General features: G+C 35.8%; 1 protein-coding gene, 1 long non-coding RNA gene and 1 pseudogene across 3 annotated transcripts; 1 reads left to right on the top strand and 2 right to left on the bottom strand.

Annotated features, from left to right (window-relative positions):
* Positions 1-433: 433 nt before the first annotated feature.
* LOC120176099 (linoleate 9S-lipoxygenase 5-like) lies at positions 434-10,588 on the bottom strand. Of its 2 annotated transcripts, none has more exons than XM_039182602.1 (9): positions 10,584-10,588; positions 3,375-3,667; positions 3,034-3,277; positions 2,600-2,938; positions 2,433-2,518; positions 2,250-2,357; positions 1,838-2,142; positions 1,481-1,744; positions 434-1,370 (listed from the first exon to the last, which is right to left on the bottom strand). In XM_039182602.1, exons 2-9 carry the CDS (start codon positions 3,639-3,641, stop codon positions 605-607), a joined length of 2,379 nt encoding a protein of 792 aa, XP_039038533.1. In that variant the 5' UTR covers positions 3,642-3,667; positions 10,584-10,588; the 3' UTR covers positions 434-604. The 2 variants fall into 2 exon arrangements, with proteins under 2 accessions (XP_039038533.1, XP_039038532.1); XM_039182601.1 differs by lacking the exon at positions 10,584-10,588 and adding an exon at positions 3,791-3,999.
* LOC120176110 lies at positions 2,046-23,334 on the bottom strand (annotated as a pseudogene).
* Positions 6,819-7,306, top strand: LOC120176111. The gene is made up of 3 exons (XR_005521295.1): positions 6,819-6,911; positions 6,995-7,103; positions 7,243-7,306. It is a non-coding gene; the product is annotated as an uncharacterized LOC120176111 (long non-coding RNA).
* Positions 23,335-24,039: the final 705 nt, after the last annotated feature.

Here is a 24,039-nt window from a genome sequence, read left to right as displayed (position 1 = left end):
CGGAGGATCATTTTGTAACTTTTTATAGTCGAGAGATTCAACAAAGTAACGTTCTATAGTCAGAGGAGCATTTTGTAACTTTTGATAGTTGGGGACTTAACAAAGTAGTATCCTATAGTCGGAGTACTATATGTGCACTCTACCCTAATAATTTATACTAATTGGAAAATATATAATTCTATTGAGACAATAAATCAGTTGAAATATGGTTCAAGTACTCCCTATTTAAGGAATGCAAGCTACAAATTAAAAAAAAATGGTAGGTAAACTGTTTATGCTATTTTTTTATTTTGGATACTATCATACTCAAATAGGTTAACCCTAATTAAGACAGTTTTGTTCAGTTTGTGTGTAGATGTTGACATTTTTTCTGTAGCAAATCAGATTATAACAACACGTATATAAAATTATTATACTAAAAGAGAACTGATACTATCAATAAATTTATAATCGAATTGGAACGAACTGCATACATCACTAATTATTATAAGTTCTCTTCCCATTATTTTTATTACACAGGGAGGAGATTACATCAAAGCAAGCAGCGAGAAAGACTAGCTTGTCGCACAAGCAACCTACATTTTCTCATAAAGCAATGAAGAACCTAGATTGAGACGCTGTTAGGGATACCTATCCCGGTCAGTCCCTCTCCGCTTTTACCCGAGGTATTAGGATCTAGAAACGTGTATGGCAACTTCACTGGTCCGTTTCGGTTCTTCAAGTTGGGGTCATTGTTTCTGGCCTCGATGTTCGCTTCGACTTCGAGCAGCTTATTCCTAAATCTTTCAAATGCAGCTAGTGCCTTTTCATCCCAAGTCCACTCATCCGAATCCCTTTGTCCAAGGTATATCTCATCGGCTGAATGACGAGACAATATCTCAATGAGCGACACACCGATCATCGTTTGGTCCTGTGGGGTGATCGTTTTAAGTAAGGCCAAGTCTGGGTTTTCCTTGAGCTCCGCGTATTCTTTGCTGCCCGCTTCTGGCATGAACCGACGGCTGACTGTCGGCCTGTTAGGGATGAAACCGGCGTAAGGGTATTGGCTGAAGTTGACTGCTGCATGGAGAGCTGAAGCAATCCATATGAGGGTCGTGCATGATTGAACCAGATCGAGTATTGTGTCCATCTTGGGCCACCACGGTTGGTCTTTCAAGTCACCGTGGCCTTCGTTTCGAATCTCGTCCCACCATGATTGGAGTTCGATGTCCTTTTCCACTGCTTGATCTGATGTGTAGTAGCAACAGCAGTATTCCGTGACCCATGTTTCAATGGCTGACCAGATTTCTAACCCATCAACTGCAAAAGGGTAATCCTTTACCAGGAGGCTAATGCCATTGGGAGCTTCTGGGTCCCTAACAGCCATTCCTCTGCAATGGATGGTTTAAAAAATGACACCATCGATTAAATATTCATTTCGGTACATTTCCAAGGGTTAATCACACCAAACATCTCCAAATTCGGGCCATGCATGGCTTACCTCTTAAGCAGATCAGCAGGGAGAGCCTGCTCAGTGAAATTCCAACCCTTGTAAATGGCAGACGACATTTCAAGTGCGAAATTTCTTGGATAAACAGTTAACTCAACTACCCCATTAGCATTGATGAGGAGCATACGAGCCAGGGCATTAATGTTCATCGTGTCACGGAAGTGAGGATGCAGAAGCTTATATATCGGGTGAATCGCACTCAATTGTCGATTAGTAGCGATCACAAATGGTTCAACAACTGCATGTGTGTTTAACCTGCAAAAGAACGTGTTTAATAATTGTAAATGACGGGCAATGTTTTCAGTCAGTTTGCTATTTATGGAGACATCGGTATTTCAGCAATCATACCAATGAGAAATGAGCTGATGGTATCCCGAATCGTTCACCCCAACATAAGCTTTGGCCAACTGCCAGATGGAACCTTCAACACCGCGCTCTGCCGGGGTGAAGACCTTGTTGACCGCACCGTGTTTGTCTCCTTGCGGATGCGGCAAGCTCAACTCGATCGCCAACGGCTTAAGCATGCCGTCATCTTGCAAAAAGAAAAGGGTTCGAGTGGCATAAATCCTTGAGCTAGTCGAATTGATCCTCCGCAGGTACGTCATCAGTGCGTCATGATGATCCAATATGAACAATCTGTTCTTATCTAGAGCCTGAATCGAATACAAACAAATAAAACAACAAAAAAGAAAACAATAAGTAATCTGGTATTTGCTACAATCTGATAACATCAGCATAAGCAAATGATGTTGAATACTACCTCTTGCACACTTAATCCATCTATATTATCCTTAATGTCATCCTCTCTAATGCTACTATGCTGGTTCCCATATATTTCAGGATCAAGCTTGCTGGTTGGGGGAAATTCCTATAAACATGATGAATTATTGTGAATTATCCAATCAAGTGACCAAAAGAACTTTAATGTGGGAGCTATAATTACTCGAAGCCGACTGATGATAACCGGGTTGAGACCGGCAAGAGTTTCTCGAGCAAACTCTGCATCCGTCCTCCAAGCATTCTTATCCTCTGCAACCAACAAAATAGCAACATTAACATCGTGTTGAGACCATCTCGTGCGAATGAAAATGGAAAGGTTTTGTCGTATACCTTTGATCACAGCGGGCACTGGGAACTTCATTAATTTTTCACCATCATTACGAAGAAGTTCCTTGACAAGAGTCCAAGGGATTGCATCCCTTATTCCCTTTAGAGTGTCATTTCTTGGTAGTTTTATATGACCTTCATACATATCCAATACGTCTTGAATGGAGTCGAATTCGCGTATGTTGTGGTCGTCTACTACTGTTCCCATAGTCTGAGACACAGCTTTCAGAAAATAAGCAAGGAAATCCCAGAATTTCACCGTGCTGAACCGTTCATCTCGAGGAACGTAAATGTTTAGCGTGATCAAGTCTAGTCCACCCAATCTGCTCTCCGTGTTAGGATCTGTTGGTCACACATTCTCCATATTCAGTTTTCACAAAGTAGAGAGATCAAGTTTTAAGTAATGAAATTCATAATTGAGAATTCCAAGTTCCAACCTTTTCTGTTTGGTGCACGACCAGTTTTCCCTCTTCTCGGGTACGGATACTGAGCCGATCCACCGAGCACTGGACGTGCGAATTTCTTCCCCAGTTCCGGCATTCCCAAGTCATTGTAGTAAGCATAATCATATACTCTATCCCATTCTTTGAGCTCTCCTGTTCGTCCAATTCCTCTAAGATTTTCAAGTTCTTCCCTCCTGTAGTCGTGTAAGGCTTCAGGTGTTTCAGATGGAAGGTAATTCTAAAACAAAATATAACCATAACATCTGTTAGCGAATCCACTAGTCCCATTTCTTACTATTTAAACATAAGATTCGAACTCGAAACTTCAAAGTTACCTTGTTGGAGAAGAAGATACGATTATAGGTGTACTTATTCGTGGGATACACCCATGAATTGCAATCAAAATGTACCCAGGCATGGCCGGGATGATCGTACAAGGTGACGTTTTTGAGATAGAACTGACTGTGATGGTTGTTTCTTATGATGAAAGCACCTGGAACACCCATGGTCTCAGCATCCCAATCGAATGTGACCGAAAACGTCGCCTCTTTTGCGGTTATCGGTGTCAACGTACCCACCCAATCCTCCAAATACGCCGGCATGGAGAGCTTCCCTCGCTTCCAATTAGCTGAGAACAAATGATATTTTCAAATTTAAAGATTAAGTTGAAATTCTAAAATCCTAATCCAAAAATACATCTAATACAATTAACCCGCGAAAACCTAAAAGAAAAGGCAAGAAAGATACGAACCAAAATCGACAACAGTCGCGCTGACGAGCTGCAGTGAAACACGGTGGTGAAGGATCTCGCCGACTCGGTCAAGTAAAGAAGCCGCCGGATCAGTCATGTCCGTCAGATTCTTCTTCACCAAAACCACTTTTCCTGTGACCGTCTTCGCCATAGCTGCACTCGAATCCTCTGTTATTTGCTTCACAAAGCTATTATGCTCCCAACAAGATCTTAAGCAATGAATGTAAGGTGAAAGCACCACCAAGCTATTTGTAGGCAAAGATTAACGTCAGCATTCTTTGTATTTAGTTAAAATAATCCAACCACGTGGCATAATTTATTATCAATATAGTACTTAATATTAAACCTATTCATTGTCATTGGCGCTAAAGAAACTGCTCAAATAAAGTTGAATGAATGAGATGCGACATTAACGGTTATAATTTAAACTTAATATAAATATGAATGTCTAAATTATACTTAAAATCAACCGTTAAGTATATAAATATAAATATTTAATGTTTTCTTTGTTATATTTTAGATACATATCGTGAAAAATCATTAAATGTCATGTGTTATGTTTAGTTTTTTTAAAAAATATTTTAGTTTTAACAAAATAAAAAAATATAAATGTGAGATGTCTCTCTTAACGATTTTTTTCAACAACAGGTACCTAAAGGTGTAGCGAAAAAATATTAGATATCTATTTTTAATAAAAAAAAATAATTTAAAAGCCAAAAATTAATTTTATGTATTATTTAGTTATTTATTTTTATATTAAGCTAATTTAAAATTTTTGTATATAATTTATATTTTAGTATTAGAATTATAATGCAAGTAGCAATATTTAAATATTACTTATTAAATTTTACTAAAAGTACATTAAATACTACTAACTTAATATATTATTATCGGTAAACTACACTTGTGTTCCCTCTAATTTCAGGTTATGTTCACTTTTGTCATTAGATTTTTAAAAGTTAAATTACAATCACTAAACTTTTTATTCACTTTTATTAATGTGATTGTCATTAGAAAAATCTAACATAACATATTAAATTCTTTTTTCAAAAAAATCAGAAGGATCCAAATTCGTAGTTACCACAAATGACAGATCTCCGATGAACGAATTGATCATCAATCAATTCCAAAGGTAAGAAAAATTCATTTGATTAAAAAATTAATATAGTTTAATTCTAAGATGATTTGTCATTCGACAATGACGAATCATAAAGTTTTAAATTTTAGTTTCAATTGTGGTCTGATTGAAATTTTAGGAGATTAGAAGATTTTCCCCCGAGTCTGAATTGAATGAAAGAAGAAGAAGAAGATATAGTTTGGTAATTTTTTTATCAGAGAAAATATTGAACGTAGACATAAATGGCAACGAAAGGAAGCAACAATATGCAATAGAATCTAAAAAAGTTATTTTTTTTATCTGTCACTATTAATTGTTAGGTCAGCTTAAAACTGAATTATATCAATCTTTTAACCAAACAACCAGTCTACTGTTAGGATTGACTGACAATCGTTTCACTCATCTAAAAACTGCCTTTACGATAGTTACCAATTTGAAGAATTAGGATTTCTTTTGGGAGAGAAGATTTTAATGTGTCAATCAGTTTTTCTTAATGACAATGATCATAATAAAAATAACTTAAAATTGAGAGATTATTAGTGTAATTTACTCTAAAAAATTTAAAAGTTTAGTGACTAAAGTGAAAATCTTCAATGTGTCAATCAGTTTTTCTTAATAAATAATGATCATAATAAAAATAACTTAAAATTGAGAGATTGTAATTTACTCTAAAAAATTTAAAAGTTTAGTGACTAAATTGAAAATTTTCTAAAAGTTGAGAGACTACCCTATTTTTATTTGTTGAAAAAGATGCGTTCGGATTTAGTTTGAATTGTTTCGCATATGAATCATGAATGCTATCTTTTTACTAATAAAAAATGTGTTTACAGTAAGCAGCCTACCATCATTATTATTCTGTAACTGTTGGGCACGCGGTCTTGATGGTCAAAAAGAAAAGTTTGGTGAATAATTTTTTATTTATTTAAGATAACTATATAATGGTCACCAAACTTTCAGAATACTTTCATTTTGGTAATCTAATTTTTAAATATTGTAATGCAATCACTTAACATTTAGTTTATTTTCAGTAAAATCCCTGACGCACTATCTCCCGTTAATTGTCTGACGTGGCATGTTATTATTATTTTTTAACTTAGTAAAATAATCATTTTAATCGATTTTAGCTAAATAAAAAATTGGGTAAAGTATATAAATAGTCTCCAAACTTTTACGACACTTACATTTTGGTCACCCAACTTTTAAAACTTATAATACAATCATCAAACTTTTAATTCATTTTCATTTTAATATCTGCATTACCTGCTGTTAGTTTTTGCTGACTTTACACTTAACCCCGTTGACTTTTTATCGTGAAGTAGCAATTTCTTCTTCTTCTTCTTCCTTCTTTCTTCATTGATCTTCTTGCCAAGAAAATCCTCGGGAGTTGGAACAGAGGATTCGTCATCATTGCTTTTGGTGGGGGACGGGGGAGCTGCCGGTGCTCTTTTCAGAAAAGCCGGAAGGGCTGGGAGAGGGAGGAGATTTAGAATCGCTGGACTTGGGGGATTCATTTGATGCCCGTTGTCATTCTTTCACTGTAGTCCATCGGAGAACAGAAGCTAGTCTTTATTCTTTGCACTGCTCTTAGTGTGAATTGACTGAATTTTCATGAAATAGCTAATGCATGCTCAAATTAACTTGACATTTTCTTGTAGGAGAGAGCATGATTTTTCTTCCCTCTTATATTTTTCCTTTAAAGCAGTGTTGTGTGTTATTATTTCTATTTATTTCAAGTTGTCACCCTTTCGATGACATGTATTTGCAGGATACATAGGAGGAAGTTGATCCTGATGAGCTCTCATATGAGGTAAGCTTCCATTTAGGTTTGAGTGTTATAAAATTCTACTCAAGCACTCATACTAAGCTCGATTCTATCATTCAGGAACTCCTCTCACTTGGTGAAGTAGTTGGGACACAGAGCAGGGGGCTTTCAGCTGATTCGATTGTATGCTTGCCTTTTGTAACAAACAAGACAGGAAATAGTCAAACTGGAAGCAACGATTCGTAAGTTCGAATGCTTTAATTTTATTTATTTTGTATGCCTGAATGTTTTCTCTAGATGATTGAACTTGTAACCATGTTTTCAGGTGTGTCATCTGCCGTGTAGACTACGAGGATGGTGACTCCTTAACGTCACTTTCTTGCAAGCATTCATATCATCTCGAGTGCATAAATAATTGGTTGAAAATAAACAAGGTATGGTTATTTATATTTCCGTTTAACCGCTTGTAGTTTGTTCCAGTGTTACGATTTTGTTAATATTAAATGTGTTGGAATTTCGGTTTATGCGACTCCTTCATATCGTCACCTTTTGTATTTTGCTGTATTGCTGCAGGTCTGCCCTGTTTTTAATGCTGAGGTCTCAACTTGAAGGCAAAGCTAGTATTTTTCGGACAGAGTGTGTGAGAAGAAGAAGAAAAGAAAAAAAATAATGAAGAAAGAAGGAAGAAGAAGAAAAAGTTGTTGCTGCCACATCAGAAAATTAACGGGTTAAGTGCAGCAAAAACTAACGACGGGTAACGGCAGGGACCAAAATGAAAGTGAATTAAAAGTTTGATGATTATATGCAAGTTTCAAAAGTTGAGTGACTAAAATGCAAGCACTCTAAAAATTTGAGAATTATTTATATACTTTACACTAAAAAAATTCCTCACCCAAAATTGAGTGAAAACCCCTAAAAATAAAATTTACCTTTCTCTTATTCTCTTTGTTTAATCAACAAGCGAAACTAGAAATGAAGACACCAACTGCTGTCCCAACAATCAAAGATGCCTTACACATTGTTACCGTTGGTTTGCTAAGGATGATGAGAGCCATAGAGAGGGGAAGAAGATTTGAGCGGGTGATTTGGGTGGTTTGTTTGGGGGGGGGGGTTTGTTGTATATGATTATATTGGGTTAAGAAATGAGTAATTTAGGATTTAGAGATTTTAGTTTTTTTCTTTCTTTTTATGTTTGATGCTTCAAGTTCATTTTGATAAGTTGGAATTTGTACATGAATTTATAATTTGAGGTTCATCATGTAAATTGAAGTGTAACACATGAAACAATTCAGAAATAAAAATTTCAAATATTTCAGAAATAACAACTTACCGTTCATCGCACTTGAACAAACCTTCGATCGAGTCCTTCTCTCCCTCTTTTTCATCCACTAGCAGTCGATAATCTTAAAAAAAAGCCTAAACCAAAAAACCCAAATTAAACCTAATTTATCTAAGTGATTTGGTTGATGAAATAGTTTTAAACCATTTTAATTTTTCCCAAATTCTATATGGCACTGTTTGGGAATTTTTTTTCCAATCTTTATTAAGTTGAATAGTGTGCCATGTCAGATAAAACTAATAGGAGATAAAGTCAGAGACCTTACTGGTAATGAACTAAAAGTTTGATGATTGTATTGTAAGTTTCAAAAGTCATGTCACTAAAATGCAAGCGTCCTAAAAGTTCAGTAACTATTTATGTAGTTTACCCTAAAATTAATATACAATTTTAACGACAATAGTTTATAAGAATTGGAAAAATTAATTTTACTGAGATGAATGTCATTCGAGTCCTCCCTACTCAAGGGATGCGACCTATAAATTTTCAAAGATGGTACGTAAACTATTTATGCTAATTATTTTTTGTTTTATATTCTAAAAATGATATTAAAATGGGTTCACGCTAATTAAGACATAGTTTTGTCTAATTTGTCATTTTGCAGCCACAAATCAGATTCTACCAACACATCACATATACGTAATAATTATATATTTGCATCGATAGGGAATCATGTGTTAGAATAGGAAAGTTATACAAATATTCATGATAAGATCATTAACGATAAATACCATCAATTTAATTTATAAAAGAATAAATTTGTAAATGGCTCAACATATAATTATAAAGTAATTAAAATTTTAAAGATAAATTATTTAAAATAAAGGGTAAACTATATCAGTGACTACCTAACTATTGTCTCTTTTTTATTTTGACCATCATTTTTGAAGTTTTATCAATCAAGTCATTCAACTGTTTAAATGCACTCAATTAATCCATTTGTCATTAAAATTTAACGGAGAAGTTGATGTGACAGTTAAAATATTTAGTATAATTACACATTTGATCACTGTTACTTATATATTCTATCAATTTGGTCATTGCTATTTATATATCTGAACTTGAATTCACGTATTAAATTAATTTTACATCTTAACATTAAACAATATTTTAATTTATTAAAATTAGGATCAAATTGATAGAATATGTAAGTAAAGTGACCAAATGTGTAATTATACCCAATATTGTAACTGCCACATTAGTTTCTCAGTTAAATATTAATAGCAAGTGGCTTAATTGAATGCATTTAAATATTTGAGTGACTTGATTGACAAAATTTCAAAAATAGTGGTCAAAATGAAAAGGGACAATAGTTAGGTGGTCATTGGTATAGTTTACGCTTTATTTTAAATAATTTATTTTTAAATTTTTAATTAATTTATAATTATATGTTGATTCATTTATAATTTAAAATTTTATAAATTAAATTAATAGTGTTCATCGTTAATTGTACTCATCGGTACTCGTCGAACACGACAAATTTATCTGTTAAAATAATGATAAACTAGTCTTTTTGATGTACTTAAAACGTTGCACATTAATTAATTAAGTCTCGATTTATGCTAAGATTAAGATTTTAGATTTCAGTTTTATTTTGTATTAATTATTATTAAAATAATATTATCAAACGGGAACTAGATTGATTTTATGATATTGAATTAGATTGAAATATATTATATTCGTATATTTTAATCATCGTTGACTCTACATGCGTCGCATTTGCATATATTATACTGTCTTGATTCGCATACTTGACCTGGATGTGCTTTGATTTTTATTCTTTTGGTCCAATAGGGAAGTGCCTCGGAATAAAAAATGTACCCAGGCATGGCCGGGATGATCGTACAAGGCAACTTTCTTGATATAGAACCGACTATGATGATTGTTTTTTTACGATGAAAGCACCAATAACTAGGGAGGGGTGTATGATCCGAATTTGACGGTTTTTGAATCGATTTGATATGATTGGATCAATTTTAAAAAAAATTTGAGTTGGATAAGATTTTTTTAGGTTATGTTTGCATCGAGTTCGATTTAAGTTTACAATGAAAAATACATGATCAGACCCGATCTAAAAAAATTGTAATTTTATATTATATATTTAGAGATAATTGTAATAATATCTCTATATATTATTTCTTTTAATTAAATATATATTTTTATTGAATAAAAATAATTTTTTTAATAGATATATTATTTTAGATCGGGTCGAATTTAGATTTTATCTCAAAAAATTAGATCGGATTTAAATGGAGCGGAATGTGTTTATTTTTCGAGCTCGGATTCAAGTTGAACGGAGAATTTATAATTTTCGGATCAAGTTGATGGACAAAAAAATCATACCCATCATCCCTAACAACACCCATGGTCTCAGCATCCCAATCGAATCTGACCGAAAACGTCGCTTCTTTTGCGGTTATCGGTGTCAACGAACCCACCCAATCCTCCAAATACGCCGGCAAGGAGAGCTTCCGTCGCTTCCAATTAGCTGAGAACAAATGATATTTTGAAATTTGAGAAGACACCTAATTCAATTAACCCGAGAAAACCTAAAAGAAAACGCAAGAAAGACACGGACCGAAGTCGACGACGGTAGCGCTGATTAGCTGCAGTGAAACACGGCGGTGGAGGAGCTCGCCGGATCAGTCATGTCCGTCAGATTCTTCTTCACCAAAACCACTTTTCCGGTGACCCTCTTCGCCATAGCTGCACTAGAGTCCTGTGTTATTTGCTTCACAAAGCTATTATACTCCCAACAACACTAAAGCACCGAGCTATTTGTAGGCAACGATTAAAGTCAGCACTCATTGGATTATAGGTGAAATATTTGGCTATTTGACATAACTGACACTAATTTTCTTTAATATTCTCTTTCTGACACCGTTTGACCAACATTTCTCGAAGTAGTACATTTTCTGTTGAGTTGGCAAAGGCGCGTCCCCGGGGACGCGCTTTACCCGTATTTTCGCTGAGTTGGATGCCACGTGTGGAAGGCGCATCCCCGGAGACGCGCCTTTCGCCAGCTCGACTGTCACGTATTTTGTTTAATAATAAATATTTTATTTTTATTATTATTATAAATTAATAATATATTATGTAAAATGTTTCGATTATAATGTAAGAATTATCAAATGTATTTTGTTAATGTGTGTTAAAGGTGGAGTGAATTATATACATTAATATGATATAACAATATATGAAAACCAGTTTTGACTTTATTGTAGTTATAGGAAAAATGTATGAAATTATAATATTACACATATGGTTATATTATTATTTTTGATTTTTGATTATCGATCTATTAATTTTATCAGTTAATTATTTAAATGTTATCAATCTAGTCATCTCATATCAATATTTAACGAAAATATTGATGTATAAGTTAATAAATTAGTATAATTACATATTTAATCTTCAAGACTTACATATTTTATAAAATTAGTCTTATTGAAAATTTAATTTAATAAATTTAATCCTCCAATCAGAACATGAAATGTGTCATTGTATACATATATATTTTTAATTAATAATTTTTAATTTGTTTAATTTAATATTTTTCTCTACTTAGAAGGTGAAATTATTATTATATTTTAAAAAAATTATAACTAATAATATTAATTATTATATTAAATAAATATATTAAATATATTTATGTATTTAAAAGTTTAAAAAAATTATTTAGGTGTACATACATTGACAAATTATATAAATGCAATAACATTAAATTATTAGAAACAAAAACATTCATTTAAATACAATATTAATTACATAAGAGTTAACGGTTATATGATGATAACAGAGCTGGACATTTTTTTCTATTGTGCCCGATGTTTCTACAATGCCCACATCGTTTTTGTTCTGTTGACTTCTCCCGAATATCCATATCACAATGTATTCTAGTAGATTTTGGACGACCTGAGTCCCTCAATAGCAATGGATCTGGTACAATTGTAAGCCAAGTTTGAATCTCATTTGGGTATCTTTCGTTTCCTATGGGCGGAAACTCAAATTCATATACCTTGAATACTTGTGAAAGTTGGTATACGGGATCAACATAATTTTTGTAGTCCAAATGCGAATGTGAGCAAGCAGCAATGACATGAGAGCATGAATATTTGAGTGCTTGAAAGAAACCACAATCGCACCACCTCTCTTGCAGATTAACTCTGAAAGAGTTAGCTTCAATCCCTTGCAGCGGACGTGGCATTTCGGTTACATGAAACAATTCACGGGTGCGAGAAAAATTTATAACTAACATCCCATTTGATGCAGTCACTTTTTTCTGTAAATCAACTACTAGTCTTGGGTGGAAAATATGTCCGTTTTGCATCCAAGTAAGAGCTTGTCCACCGAGCTTTGCAAAGAGTTGACCCAAACGAAAATAAGTCGTTTTAACCAACGCCGTGACTGGTAAATGACACGCCCCCTTTAAGGTTGAATTTATTGCTTCAGCCAAGTTTTGTTGTCATATGACCAAAGCGATACCCCCCGTCATATGCATTTGTCCACATTTCTTTGCTGATGTCCATAATGTACTCGCACCCCTTCTTATTTTTGCCAAACAGCTCTTGTAGCATCGACTCAAACCTTTGAGGTAAGAGTTCGTAACCTAAGCCATTAGGAATATGTAATAGTTAATATGAAGTATAAATAAGTAATAAGAAATTGATAGAAAAATTGGGAAAAAGTAACATACCCATCCGCACGACTAACTGACGTTCATCGTTCTTCTTGTATTTTCCGTAACAGTTTGCAGCAATATGACGGACACAATAACGATGTTGAACATGTGGAGGTCTATACATTGTACCCAAAGAGTCCATTGCTGCTTTTATCCCGGCTCCTCGGTCTGAAATAATGCATACTCGTTCCCTGGTGACAACATGTAAACGTAATTTTTTAAGGAAAAAACCCAAGACTCAGTGTCTTCTCCTTGAACGAGGGCAAACGCAACAGGAAGAATATTGCGGTTTCCATCTTGGACCACAGCCAATAATAAAACTTGCTTGTATTTCCCATACAAGAAAGTACCATCAATTTGGACAACTGGTTTACAGTACTTGACTGCATTAATACACTGAGGGTAAGTCCAAAAGACACGGTAAAATTGGCAGCGATCGCGAACCATTCGATCATTCACGTAATGATGTTGAGTTTCGAACTCAACAATTATCCCGGGATTAAGTCTTTGCACAACATGAAACCAACTGGGCAGCTCGTTGTAAGAGGAATCCCATTCGCCATGAAGTTTGCAAATGGCATTATGTTTTGCCAACCACGCTTTTTTATATGAGACAGTGTACCCATATTGTGACTGTATAGCAGAAATCAACACTGCAACAGCTATATGAGAGCTTTGCTTCACAATGGGCATGATTGCTTGACAAATAATGTTGGAGTCCATGTTGGGATGATCCTGGTTTATACCTGTTGCACAACATGTATGAGGACCGTTGTATCTGGTTAGTTCCCATAAGTTGTTCTTCCTCTTCCTCTTTGATACACGGACCATCCATTGACATCCGTTGTCACGTTGGACGCAGTAGCAGACATATTTCTCCGTGTTAGATCGATCAACTCGGGACTGAACTGAGTTACGAATATTGTAACTCTTATTGCCATCATTGCTTCCTCCTTCGATGCGAACTCCATTCCAATATGTAAATTACCGTCATTGACTGATGATTGAAGTCCATAGTTGCCAACATCAGGAAGATCTGGAAATTCAGGCTCATACATTGCATCATAATCAGCCTCATACATATGTGCAGGAAGTTCGGCTGGTGTTGTATTTATCGGAACGTCATCCTCGTCATCATCAGAATGTACGTTAAACTGTGGTGAGTCAGGTTCAACGAATAATCCCGTTTCAGCACCATCTGCACCTGGCTCCCGAAGAGGTTCTTCTGGTGGAGATGAGGGTTCCTCCGATAATCCAATGTTGAGGTCAAATAAGTTTCCGCTTGCGTGTCCTCCCCTTGAACTTGAGGCCATTGTATCATGTGGGATGTGAATAGACTGTCGTCTCGTTGGCATTTCCATATGTAAGTCGAAAACATTGGCATATGAATGTCTGCCCCTTGAAGTAGAAGAGATGTTGCCATATGGATTATTGGTGAAGCCACGTGGGTTGAGATCATAAGCAGTTGCAGATGAATGCCTTCCTATTGAACTTGATGGCATGGTATCTGGCGTTGGATCCGCCATTAATGATGTGAAATCATTACAGATCAGTTGTGTCGGGCTATCAACTTGATCAGTTTGATATACAATGCCAAAGTGAGAGGAATATGAGAGACCACGAGTTGCACGAACCTCAATAAAAGTGGCATACATTTCAATAAGAGATTGTGAACTCCCCATATGAGCATCAACCATCATAGAAACATCATCATTGTTTGAAAGCTGAAATGATGTATACGTGAGCGAAAAAAGTTCAGTAGGAAATCTATACTGAAGTGAGAATAGTCTTCTCTGGCCTGCTACACGAATCTTTAACGAAATTTTTGTGATTAACTCCTCAATTGTGATGTTTCTCTTCAAGGTTAAGGGGATATAATGATCTGACTCAAAAATAACCCCCTCTTCAGCTTCCTTAATTAGTCCATCATACAAAACAACAGTAAAAAGACGACTCATTTTCAGAGAATTTGAGAATTTAGAGTTTGGGAATTTGAAAATTTGAAAGTTTGTGAACTGAAGTTTGTTTTGAAAGTTTATAATATGTTGCATATAATAGTGTCTATAATCGGAGTACTATTCACATGAAGGCGAGTTCCCGGGGGCGCGCATTCCATTATTTCAGAGAATATGTTATCATTGCCCTATTATGTCACTCATGTCCCTCGGGGACACTATATATATCAGTACCTATTATTTTACTATTCACATGAAGGCGCGTTCCCGGGGGTGCGCCTTCCATTATTTTGTCAGAGAATATGTTATCATTGCCCTATTATGTCACTCATGTCCCTCAGGGACACTAGATATATCAGTACCTATTATTTCACTATTCACATGAAGGCGCGTTCCCGGGGGCGCGCCTTCCATTATTTTGTCAGAGAATATGTTATCATTGCCCTATTATGTCACTCATGTCCCTCGGGGACACTAGATATATCAGTACCTATTATTTCACTATTCACATGAAGGCGCGTTCCCGGGGCGCGCCTTCCATTATTTTGTCATAGAATATGTTATCATTGCCCTATTATGTCACTCATGTCCCTCGGGGACACTAGATATATCAGTACCTATTATTTCACTATTCACATGAATGCGCGTTCCCATGGGCGCGCCTTCCATTATTTTGTCATAGAATATGTTATCATTGTCCTATTATGTCACTCATGTCCCTCGGGGACATTATTCATATCAGTACCTATTATTTCTCAGGGGACTTGAAGGCGCGTTCCCGAGGGCGCGCCTTCCATTATTTTGTCATAGAATATGTTATCATTGCCCTATTATGTCACTCATGTCCCTCGGGGACACTAGATATATCAGTAAATCAGGTAAATTATAACCAAAATTTAACTTCTTTTGAAAGTTCAGCAAGTTAAGAATAACTTAAATTAAAACGTTATGTGAAGTTTGAATAAATTAGATAAAATGTTATGGATAAATTTAACTTCTTTTGATTGTGACATTGAAATTGTATGGAATGAGCATTGAAATGTGACATTGAATAAATTGCCAATTCACCCCCCTCTTAGTCGATTTCGTCGATCGATTAACTCAACATAAGTTGATTTTAATGTATACGTTTTAATATATATATTAATGATAAAATCATATGTATGGATAAATTTAATTTCAATTTAAGTATTGTGAACTATAATTAGAATATAACTTTTAATTTCGAATACAATTGGAATATTAAGTTGAAATTTAATGTTAAATTTCGAATACTATAATTTATATTTTAAATTTAAATTTCGAATAATATTATTTTTATTTTTATTTTAAATTTCGAATAATATAATTTGTATTTTAAAAACATTTATCAAACATTTAATGTTAAATGTGAATAAAAAATAACATTAAAAAATATGTATATAACAACCATGAAACATTTAAATAACATAACCAAATTACATAAAATTCTGAAATATAATTATTTAAATAACATTAAATACAACTGGATCACCGATGTCGTCTTCTCGAATGAGTTCCACATGGCGGTGGTTGTCTATTTCGTGGAGGATTTCTTCGTGGAACTTGTTCTTCAGTCTCCTCATCTTCACTATCATCATCAGCAACATTTTCTTCATTTGGTGTAGATGACGCTGAAGGGTCTGAAGGGCCTGTACAAAATAACGACCCTGGAGGAGTGCTAGTAACAATCCCACCGCTCCCCGCGAACTGTGAAAACTGTGGAAACATTGGCATCGATGTCTGTGATCCAGATGGAGATTGAGGTGTCTGCGAAGAAGCACCACCAGCCAAATAAGATGCATATGAACCATATGCTGGATCATTAAACATAGTCGTATATGCACCTCCATATGGTATAAAACCCTGCGGGGTAGGCATGTAACCTGGCGGGCTAGGAATGTAACCCTGCGGGCTCGGAATGTAACCCTGCGGGCTCGGAATGTAACCCTGCGGAGATGGCATATAAACTGGTGGGCTTGGCATATGAAGTGGAGGGCTGGGCATGTACCCCTGCGGTATCGACGAATAAGGATGTTGTGGTGGGACTGATGCAGAATCGGTAGCGCCTTCTCTCTGTCCACGCGTCGGGGGACGACGGCGCCTAGGAATGTTAACCCCTTGTGCTTCCGCCGAAAGTAGAAACGACTTCCCATTTTCATTAAATCAGTCCATATAGTTATCCGTAACCATATGACCAGTTTCAGCGTAATATTATCGAGGGGCCAACAGTGTATATCGGTTCTCCCAAAGCGCAATCCAATCTCTGTGTCTCACTACCCAATTAACATCTTTCTTTCCTCGTCTATCTATGTTATGCACGTCGTCTAAATTCCTAGGAGCTCCAAGAATATATTGCGTATAACCATACTGACGGAGCACGCGATCAACTGGATGCCACTCAATAATAGCATAACATATAAGAGGTATAACCGATATCCATACCTCTAATGACCCACTAAGGTGGGGTGGGATGCAAGCTTTCACTTCATCGCTCGCATAAGGTATCCACTGAAACTGAAATATAAATATACAATTCAAATAAATAAAATATTCTAATTATATCTAACATTTTAAATTAAAATAATAATAATTAAAGAAATTTAAAAACATACCTCAGACCCAGCTTTCGTATCAATAAGTAAACGAATTTCCTCTAACCCAGTAGGTATACTTTTATGGTCCTTTCTTTTCATCGACCACTCATGAAATATAATATAAACTAAATATCACCCTATTTAATTGAAAATATTTAAATCAAAATTTAGTTCGAAAATTACCTCAACAATAAGGGGAATACGTATGGTTCATTCACGATCGGGCATAAGAAAGGCATGTGGAACCACGCCCATGATTGTAGAAGCAGAAGACATCCACCGATAGCAGTTTTCTTATAATTCGTCGCCCGACACATTTCTCTAAAGAGAAATGCCAAAACTGCAGCGCCCCAACTATATCTTCCAGCTTCATCAAAATCGATCAGATGCCGCAACCACATACAATGCACCTGGTTGCGAGATTTGTCGGGCATCAATATTCCTCCAATTATTCGTAGAATATATACCCGAACACATGCTTTTGCTTGATCCTCTGAAGCATTTTCATTTAAAACCTCAAAATTAGCTTTCAACCAAGATAAAGCTATTATACCTCCATTAAACTCTGGCGGAGCAACTCCAAGATAATCAATGCACATTGATTGCCAATCACCATCCGCCATACCACACATCATATTTCCATCGACGGGAAGCCCCAGATGCATAGAGACATCCTCCAATGTAATTGTCGCCTCTCTACATGGAAGGTGAAAAGTGTGTGTCTCGGGCCTCCACCTCTCAATCAGTGTAGAAATTAGGACAGGTTCGAGTTTGCAACCGCCTATAATTGTTGCAATATACCCGAACCCGGCAGAAGCCAAATATGGCAAAATACGTTCCGGTGTCGGTATACGTGGATTTTTAATAAAAGTCTCTAAAATACGATCAGTATCCTAAATAATATACATTATAAAAAATAAAAATTAATATAAATTCATAATAACTTTAAAATAAAAATAAATTTAAATATTAACATTAATTATAAAAAATATTACCATATCGCTAAAATGTCTGGAGATATGATCAATATCCAATCGCAACAGCATTTCGTTTTCCATTATAACTGTAGACAAAACAATATAATTAACAAAAAAAATTAATAATTCTAAATAAATAATAATTATAAATATTATTTTAATAAAAAAATAATATTTACATAAATATATTAATATAAAAATAATAACTATTTAAAAAATACTAACATAAAAATAAATTTCTTACCACTAATAACAAATTTAAAACTCAAATAGTTGGAGAATTTGAGTTATATAAGAGAGGAGAATATGATTTTGGTGTGAAGAATGAGGGAGGGTTGAGGGAGTTTATATAGGAGAGGAGGAGGGGTAGTTAGGAAAAACGGATGGGGGCATTTATGGCATTTAATGGAAGGTGCGTCCCCGTGGATGCGCTTTCCACACGTGGTAGTCGAGTCAGTGAAGGCGCGTCCCCGGGGATGCGCCTTCCACACGTGGCATCCAACTCAGCGAAAACACGGGTAAAGCGCGTCCCCGGGGACGCGCCTTTGCCAACTCAGCAGAAAGGGTGCTACTTCGGGAAATATTGGTCAAACGGTGTCAGAAATGGAATATTAAAGAAAATTGGTGTCAGTTATGTCAAATAACCGAAATATTTTAAGCACGTGGCGTAATTTAGTGGTTGAAAAGAGACGCTTTTCAATTTATTCTTGGAACTAACGTTTTATCGAAAATGTTAAAAAATATTAATATTTTTGATAACGTCTTTCTTTAGTCGTATATTAAGACTGTCGTACCTTAAATATCTTCACGTGGGAATATAACTTTTTTCTAATATTTTCGGTTATGTTTATTTTTTACTGTTGATTAATTTTAAAGCTACCCCGCAGTAAAACTTCCGGTGTTACACGAGATGATGTTAGGATAGGTGAAACATTAAAACACTATTGTAAGAAGAATTTACACAATCTAATTTGGTGAATATATAATTTATATGACGGATATTTTACGTAAATTTGTTCGGTTTTAAATTGACCTAATTTGATCAGTTTTTTTAATTAAGTTTTGCTTGGGTCGGATTTTAAGGAATGAGATCGAATCAATTTGTGGTGAAAAATTTGACCGATTTATATAATTATCTTTTATTTATTTAGATATAATTATAATGATATTATCTATATATTACTTTTTAATTTAATTTTTATTTTCTCTAATAAAAATAGAAATTATATATAAATATACTTATATTGAGTCGAGTCGGAATTTTAACTAAATATTTATGTCGGATTTGAAGTCGAGACACTTAAATCCAGATCAAATTAGACGCAAATAAAAGAATTTAATTTTCAAATCATGTTCGAGCTGGTTAAAAATCCAAACCAACCTATGAACATTCCCAAAAATTTATTAATAAATCAATAATACAACTATTAATTATTGTCTCTAAAAAAGTATATTTTTATAAGTTATTAATTATTAAATTAATAAATTTTAATTAATAGGTATAATTTAATTTTAACAATAATAATTTGGATAAAGCACATAAATGGACTCCCCAACTGAATACATTGCTAATTGTTATATATTCTCTTCCGATTATTAAAAGATTCCAAATAGTTGGGATTGGACTAAGCAATAAAATAACTTCTCCTCCCATTATTTTTATTATAGAGATCAGAGGGAGGAGATTACATCAAAGCAAGCAGAGAGGCAAAGACTTGCTTGTCGCACAAGCAAGCTACATTTTCTCATAAGAAGCAAAGAACCTAGATTGAGATACTGTTAGGTATACCTATCCCAGTGAGTCCCTCTCCATTTTACCCGAGGTATTAGGATCTAGAAACCTGTATGGCATCTTCACCGGTCCGTTTCGGTTCTTCAAGTTCTGTCATTGTTTCTAGCCTCAATGTTAGCTTCGATTTCGAGCAGCTTATTCCTAAATCTTTCAAATGCAGCTAGTGCCTTTTCATCCGAAGTCCACTCGTCCGAATCCCTTTGCCCAAGGTATATCTCATCGGCTGAGTGCCGAGACAATATCTCAATTAGCGACACACCGATCATTGTTTGGTCCTGTGGGGTGATCGTTTTTAGTAAGGCCAAGTCAGGGTTTTTCTCGAGCTCCACATATTCTTTGCTGCCCGCTTCTGGCATGAACCGACGGCTGACTGTCGGCCTGTTAGGGAGGAAACCTGCATAAGGGTATTGGCCGAAGTTGACTGCTGCATGGAGAGCTGAAGCAATCCATATGAGGGTCGTGCATGATTGAACCAGATCGTGTATTGTGCTCATCTTGGGCCACCACGGTTGGTCTATCAAGTCACCGTGGCCTTCGTTTCGAATCGTCCCACCATGATTGGAGTTCGATGTCCTTTTCCACTGCTTGATCTGATGTGTAGTAGCAACAGCAGTATTCCGTGACCCATGTTTCAATGGCTGACCAGATTTCTAACCATCAACTGCAAAAGGGTAATCCTTTACCAGGAGGCTAATGCCATTGGGAGCTTCTGGGTCCCTAACAGCCATTCCTCTGCAATGGATGGTTTAAAAAATGACACCATCGATTAAATATTCATTTCGGTACATTTCCAAGGGTTAATCACACCAAACATCTCCAAATTCGGGCCATGCATGGCTTACCTCTTAAGCAGATCAGCAGGGAGAGCCTGCTCAGTGAAATTCCAACCCTTGTAAATGGCAGACGACATTTCGAGTGCGAAATTTCTTGGATAAACGGTTAACTCAACTATCCCATTAGCATTGATGAGGAGCATACGAGCCAGGGCATTGATGTTCATCGTGTCACGGAAGTGAGGATGCAAAAGCTTATATACCGGGTGAATCGCACTCAGTTGTCGATTAGTAGCGATCACAAATGGTTCAACAACTGCATGTGTGTTTAACCTGCAAAAGAACATGTTTAATCATTGTAAATGATAGGCAATGTTTTCAGTCGGTTTGCTATTTATGGAGACATCGGCATTTCAGCAATCATACCAATGAGAAATGAGCTGATGGTATCCCGAATCGTTCACCCCGACATAAGCTTTGGCCAACTGCCAGACGGTACCTTCAACACCGCGCTCTGCTGGGGTGAAGACCTTGTTGACCGCACCGTGTTTGTCTCCTTGCGGATGCGGCAAGCTCAACTCGATCGCCAACGGCTTAAGCATGCCGTCATCTTGCAAAAAGAAAAGGGTTCGAGTGGCATAAATCCTTGAGCTAGTCGAATTGATCCTCCGCAGGTACGTCATCAATGCATCATGATGATCCAATATGAACAATCTGTTGTTATCTAGAGCCTGAATCGATCACGACCAAAGAAAACAACAAAAAAGAAAATGATTAGTAATCTGATATTTGCTACAATCTGATAACATCATCATAAGCAAAGGATGCTGACTAATACCTCTTTCACACTTAATCCATCTATATGATCCTTAATGTCATCCTCTGTAATGCTACTATGCTGGTTCCCATATATCTCAGGATCAAGCTTGCTGGTTGGGGGAAATTCCTACAAACATGATGAATTATTGTGAATTATCCAATCAAGTGACCAAAAGAACATTAATGTGAGAGCTATAGTTACTCGAAGCCGACTGATGATAACGGGTTGAGACCGGCAAGAGTTTCTCGAGCAAACTCTGCATCCGTCTCCAAGCATTCTTATCCTCTGCAACCAACAAAATAGCAACATTAACATCGTGTTGAAATCGTCCCGTGCGAATGAAAACGGAAAGGTTTTGTCGTATACCTTTGATCACAGCGGGCACTGGGAACTTCATTAATTTTTCACCATCATTACGAAGAAGTTCCTTGACAAGAGTCCAAGGGATTGCATCCCTTATTCCCTTTAGAGTGTCATTGCTTGGTAGTTTTATATGACCTTCATACATATCAAATACGTCTTGAATGGAGTCGAAATGAAATATGTTGTGGTCGTCTATTACTGTGCCCATCGTCTGAGACACGGCTTTCACAGCATAAGCAAGGAAATCCCAGAATTTCACCGTGCTGAACCGTTCATCTCGAGGAACGTAAATGTTTAGCGTGATCAAGTCTAGTCCACCCAATCTGCTCTCCGTGTTAGGATCTGTTGGTCAGACATTTTCCATTTTCAGTTTTCACAAAGTAGAGAGATCGAGTTTTAAGTAATGAAATTCATAATTGAGAGTTCCAAGTTCCAACCTTTTCTATTTGGTGCACGACCAGTTTTCCCTCTTCTCGGATAGGGATACTGAGCCGATCCACCGAGCACCGGACGTGCGAATTTCTTCCCCAGTTCCGGTATTCCCAAGTCATTGTAGTAAGCATAATCATATACTCTATCCCATTCTTTGAGCTCTCCTGTTCGTCCAATTCCTCTAAGATTTTCAAGTTCTTCCCTTCTGTAACCGAGCAAGGCGTCAGGTGTTTCAGATGGAAGGTAACTCTAAAACAAGATATAACCATAACATCCGTTAGCGAATCCACTTGTCTCATTTCTTACTCTTCAAACATAAGATTTGAACTCGAAACTTCAAAGTTACCTTGTTGGAGAAGAAGATACGATTATAGTTGTATTTATTCGTGGGATACACCCAAGAATTGCAATCGAAATGTACCCATTCATGGCCGGGATAATCATGCAAGGTGACGTTCTTGAGATAGAACTGACTGTGATGATTGTTTCTTACTATGAAAGCACCCGGAACACCCATGGTCTCAGCATCCCAATCGAATGTGACCGAAAACGTCGCGTCTTTCGCGGTTATCGGCGTCAACGTACCCGCCCAATCCTCCAAATACGCCGGCATGGAGAGCTTCCCTCGGTTCCAGTTAGCTGTCAACAAACGATATTTTCGAAATTTAAAGATTGAAGCTGAAACCTGAATCCTACTTCAGATGTATCTAATACAAATAACCCGCGAAAAAACCTAAAAGAAAGATACGAACCAAATTCCACAACAGTAGCGCTGACGAGTTGCAGTGAAACACGGTGGTGAAGGAGCTCTCCGACTCGGTCAAGCAAAGAGGCCGCCGGATCAGTCATGTCTGTTAGATTCTTCTTCACCAAAACCACTTTTCCGTTGACCCTCTGGTTCGCCATAGCTGCACTATAAATCCTCTGTTATTTGCTTCACAAAGCTATTATACTCTCAACAACACAGAAAAAAGTCAAGATAAGCAATGAATGTAATGAGGGGGAAAGCACGAAGCTATTTGTAGGCAAAGATCAAAGTCAGCATTTATTGGAATTAGTTAAAATAATAACATAACCACGTGACATAAATGATTGGGTTTAGTTGAAAATTGTAAACGGCATATTTAATTTATGAACCCAACTTATTTACATCCTTCCAAAAAAAAAGAGTTTATAATAATAATAATAATAATAATAATAATAATAATAATGCACAAATGAAGTTGAATTAATCATGTGATATTAACGGATATAATTTAAACTTGGCTTAATATAAAAATAGGTATCTAAAAAGAGTTTTAGGGTGCTTAAATTTTGGTAACCTAACTTTTAAAACTTGTAATATAATTATTAAATTTTTAGTTTGTTTTTGTAAGATTCTGATGTTAACTTCCGTTAATTTTGTCTGATATGACATGTTATTGTTTTTTTATCTTAATGAAAAAAATTTCTCACCCATTCCTAAACTAAATTTACCTTTATCTTGTTCTCTTTGTTTGATTAACAACCAAATCTACCAATGAAGAAACCAACAGAAATCCCAACAATCGAAGTTACATTACGTACTGTTAACGTTTGTTTGCTAAGGAAGATGAGAGCCATGGAAAGGAGAAGAAGGTTTGAGCG

This window comes from Hibiscus syriacus, unplaced genomic scaffold (assembly GCF_006381635.1).
Source record: "Hibiscus syriacus cultivar Baekdansim isolate YM2019G1 unplaced genomic scaffold, ASM638163v2 tig00112226_pilon, whole genome shotgun sequence".
In the NCBI taxonomy this organism is placed as follows: domain Eukaryota; kingdom Viridiplantae; phylum Streptophyta; class Magnoliopsida; order Malvales; family Malvaceae; genus Hibiscus; species Hibiscus syriacus.
Note: the sequence above shows the minus strand (reverse complement) of the source record. Positions and strands in the feature narration are given on the sequence as shown.

What these genes read in the sequence shown, in the direction of transcription:
- LOC120176099 (XM_039182601.1), bottom strand. Translation starts at nt 3,941, where the DNA reads ATGGCGAAGACGGTCACAGGAAAAGTGGTTTTGGTGAAGAAGAATCTG. An exon ending in TCGTGCACCAAACAGAAAAG is followed by an intron (nt 2,939 to 3,033) that starts GTTGGAACTTGG and finishes TGTGACCAACAG; the next exon opens with ATCCTAACACGGAGAGCAGA. An exon ending in CATCAGCTCATTTCTCATTG is followed by an intron (nt 1,745 to 1,837) that starts GTATGATTGCTG and finishes GTTCTTTTGCAG; the next exon opens with GTTAAACACACATGCAGTTG.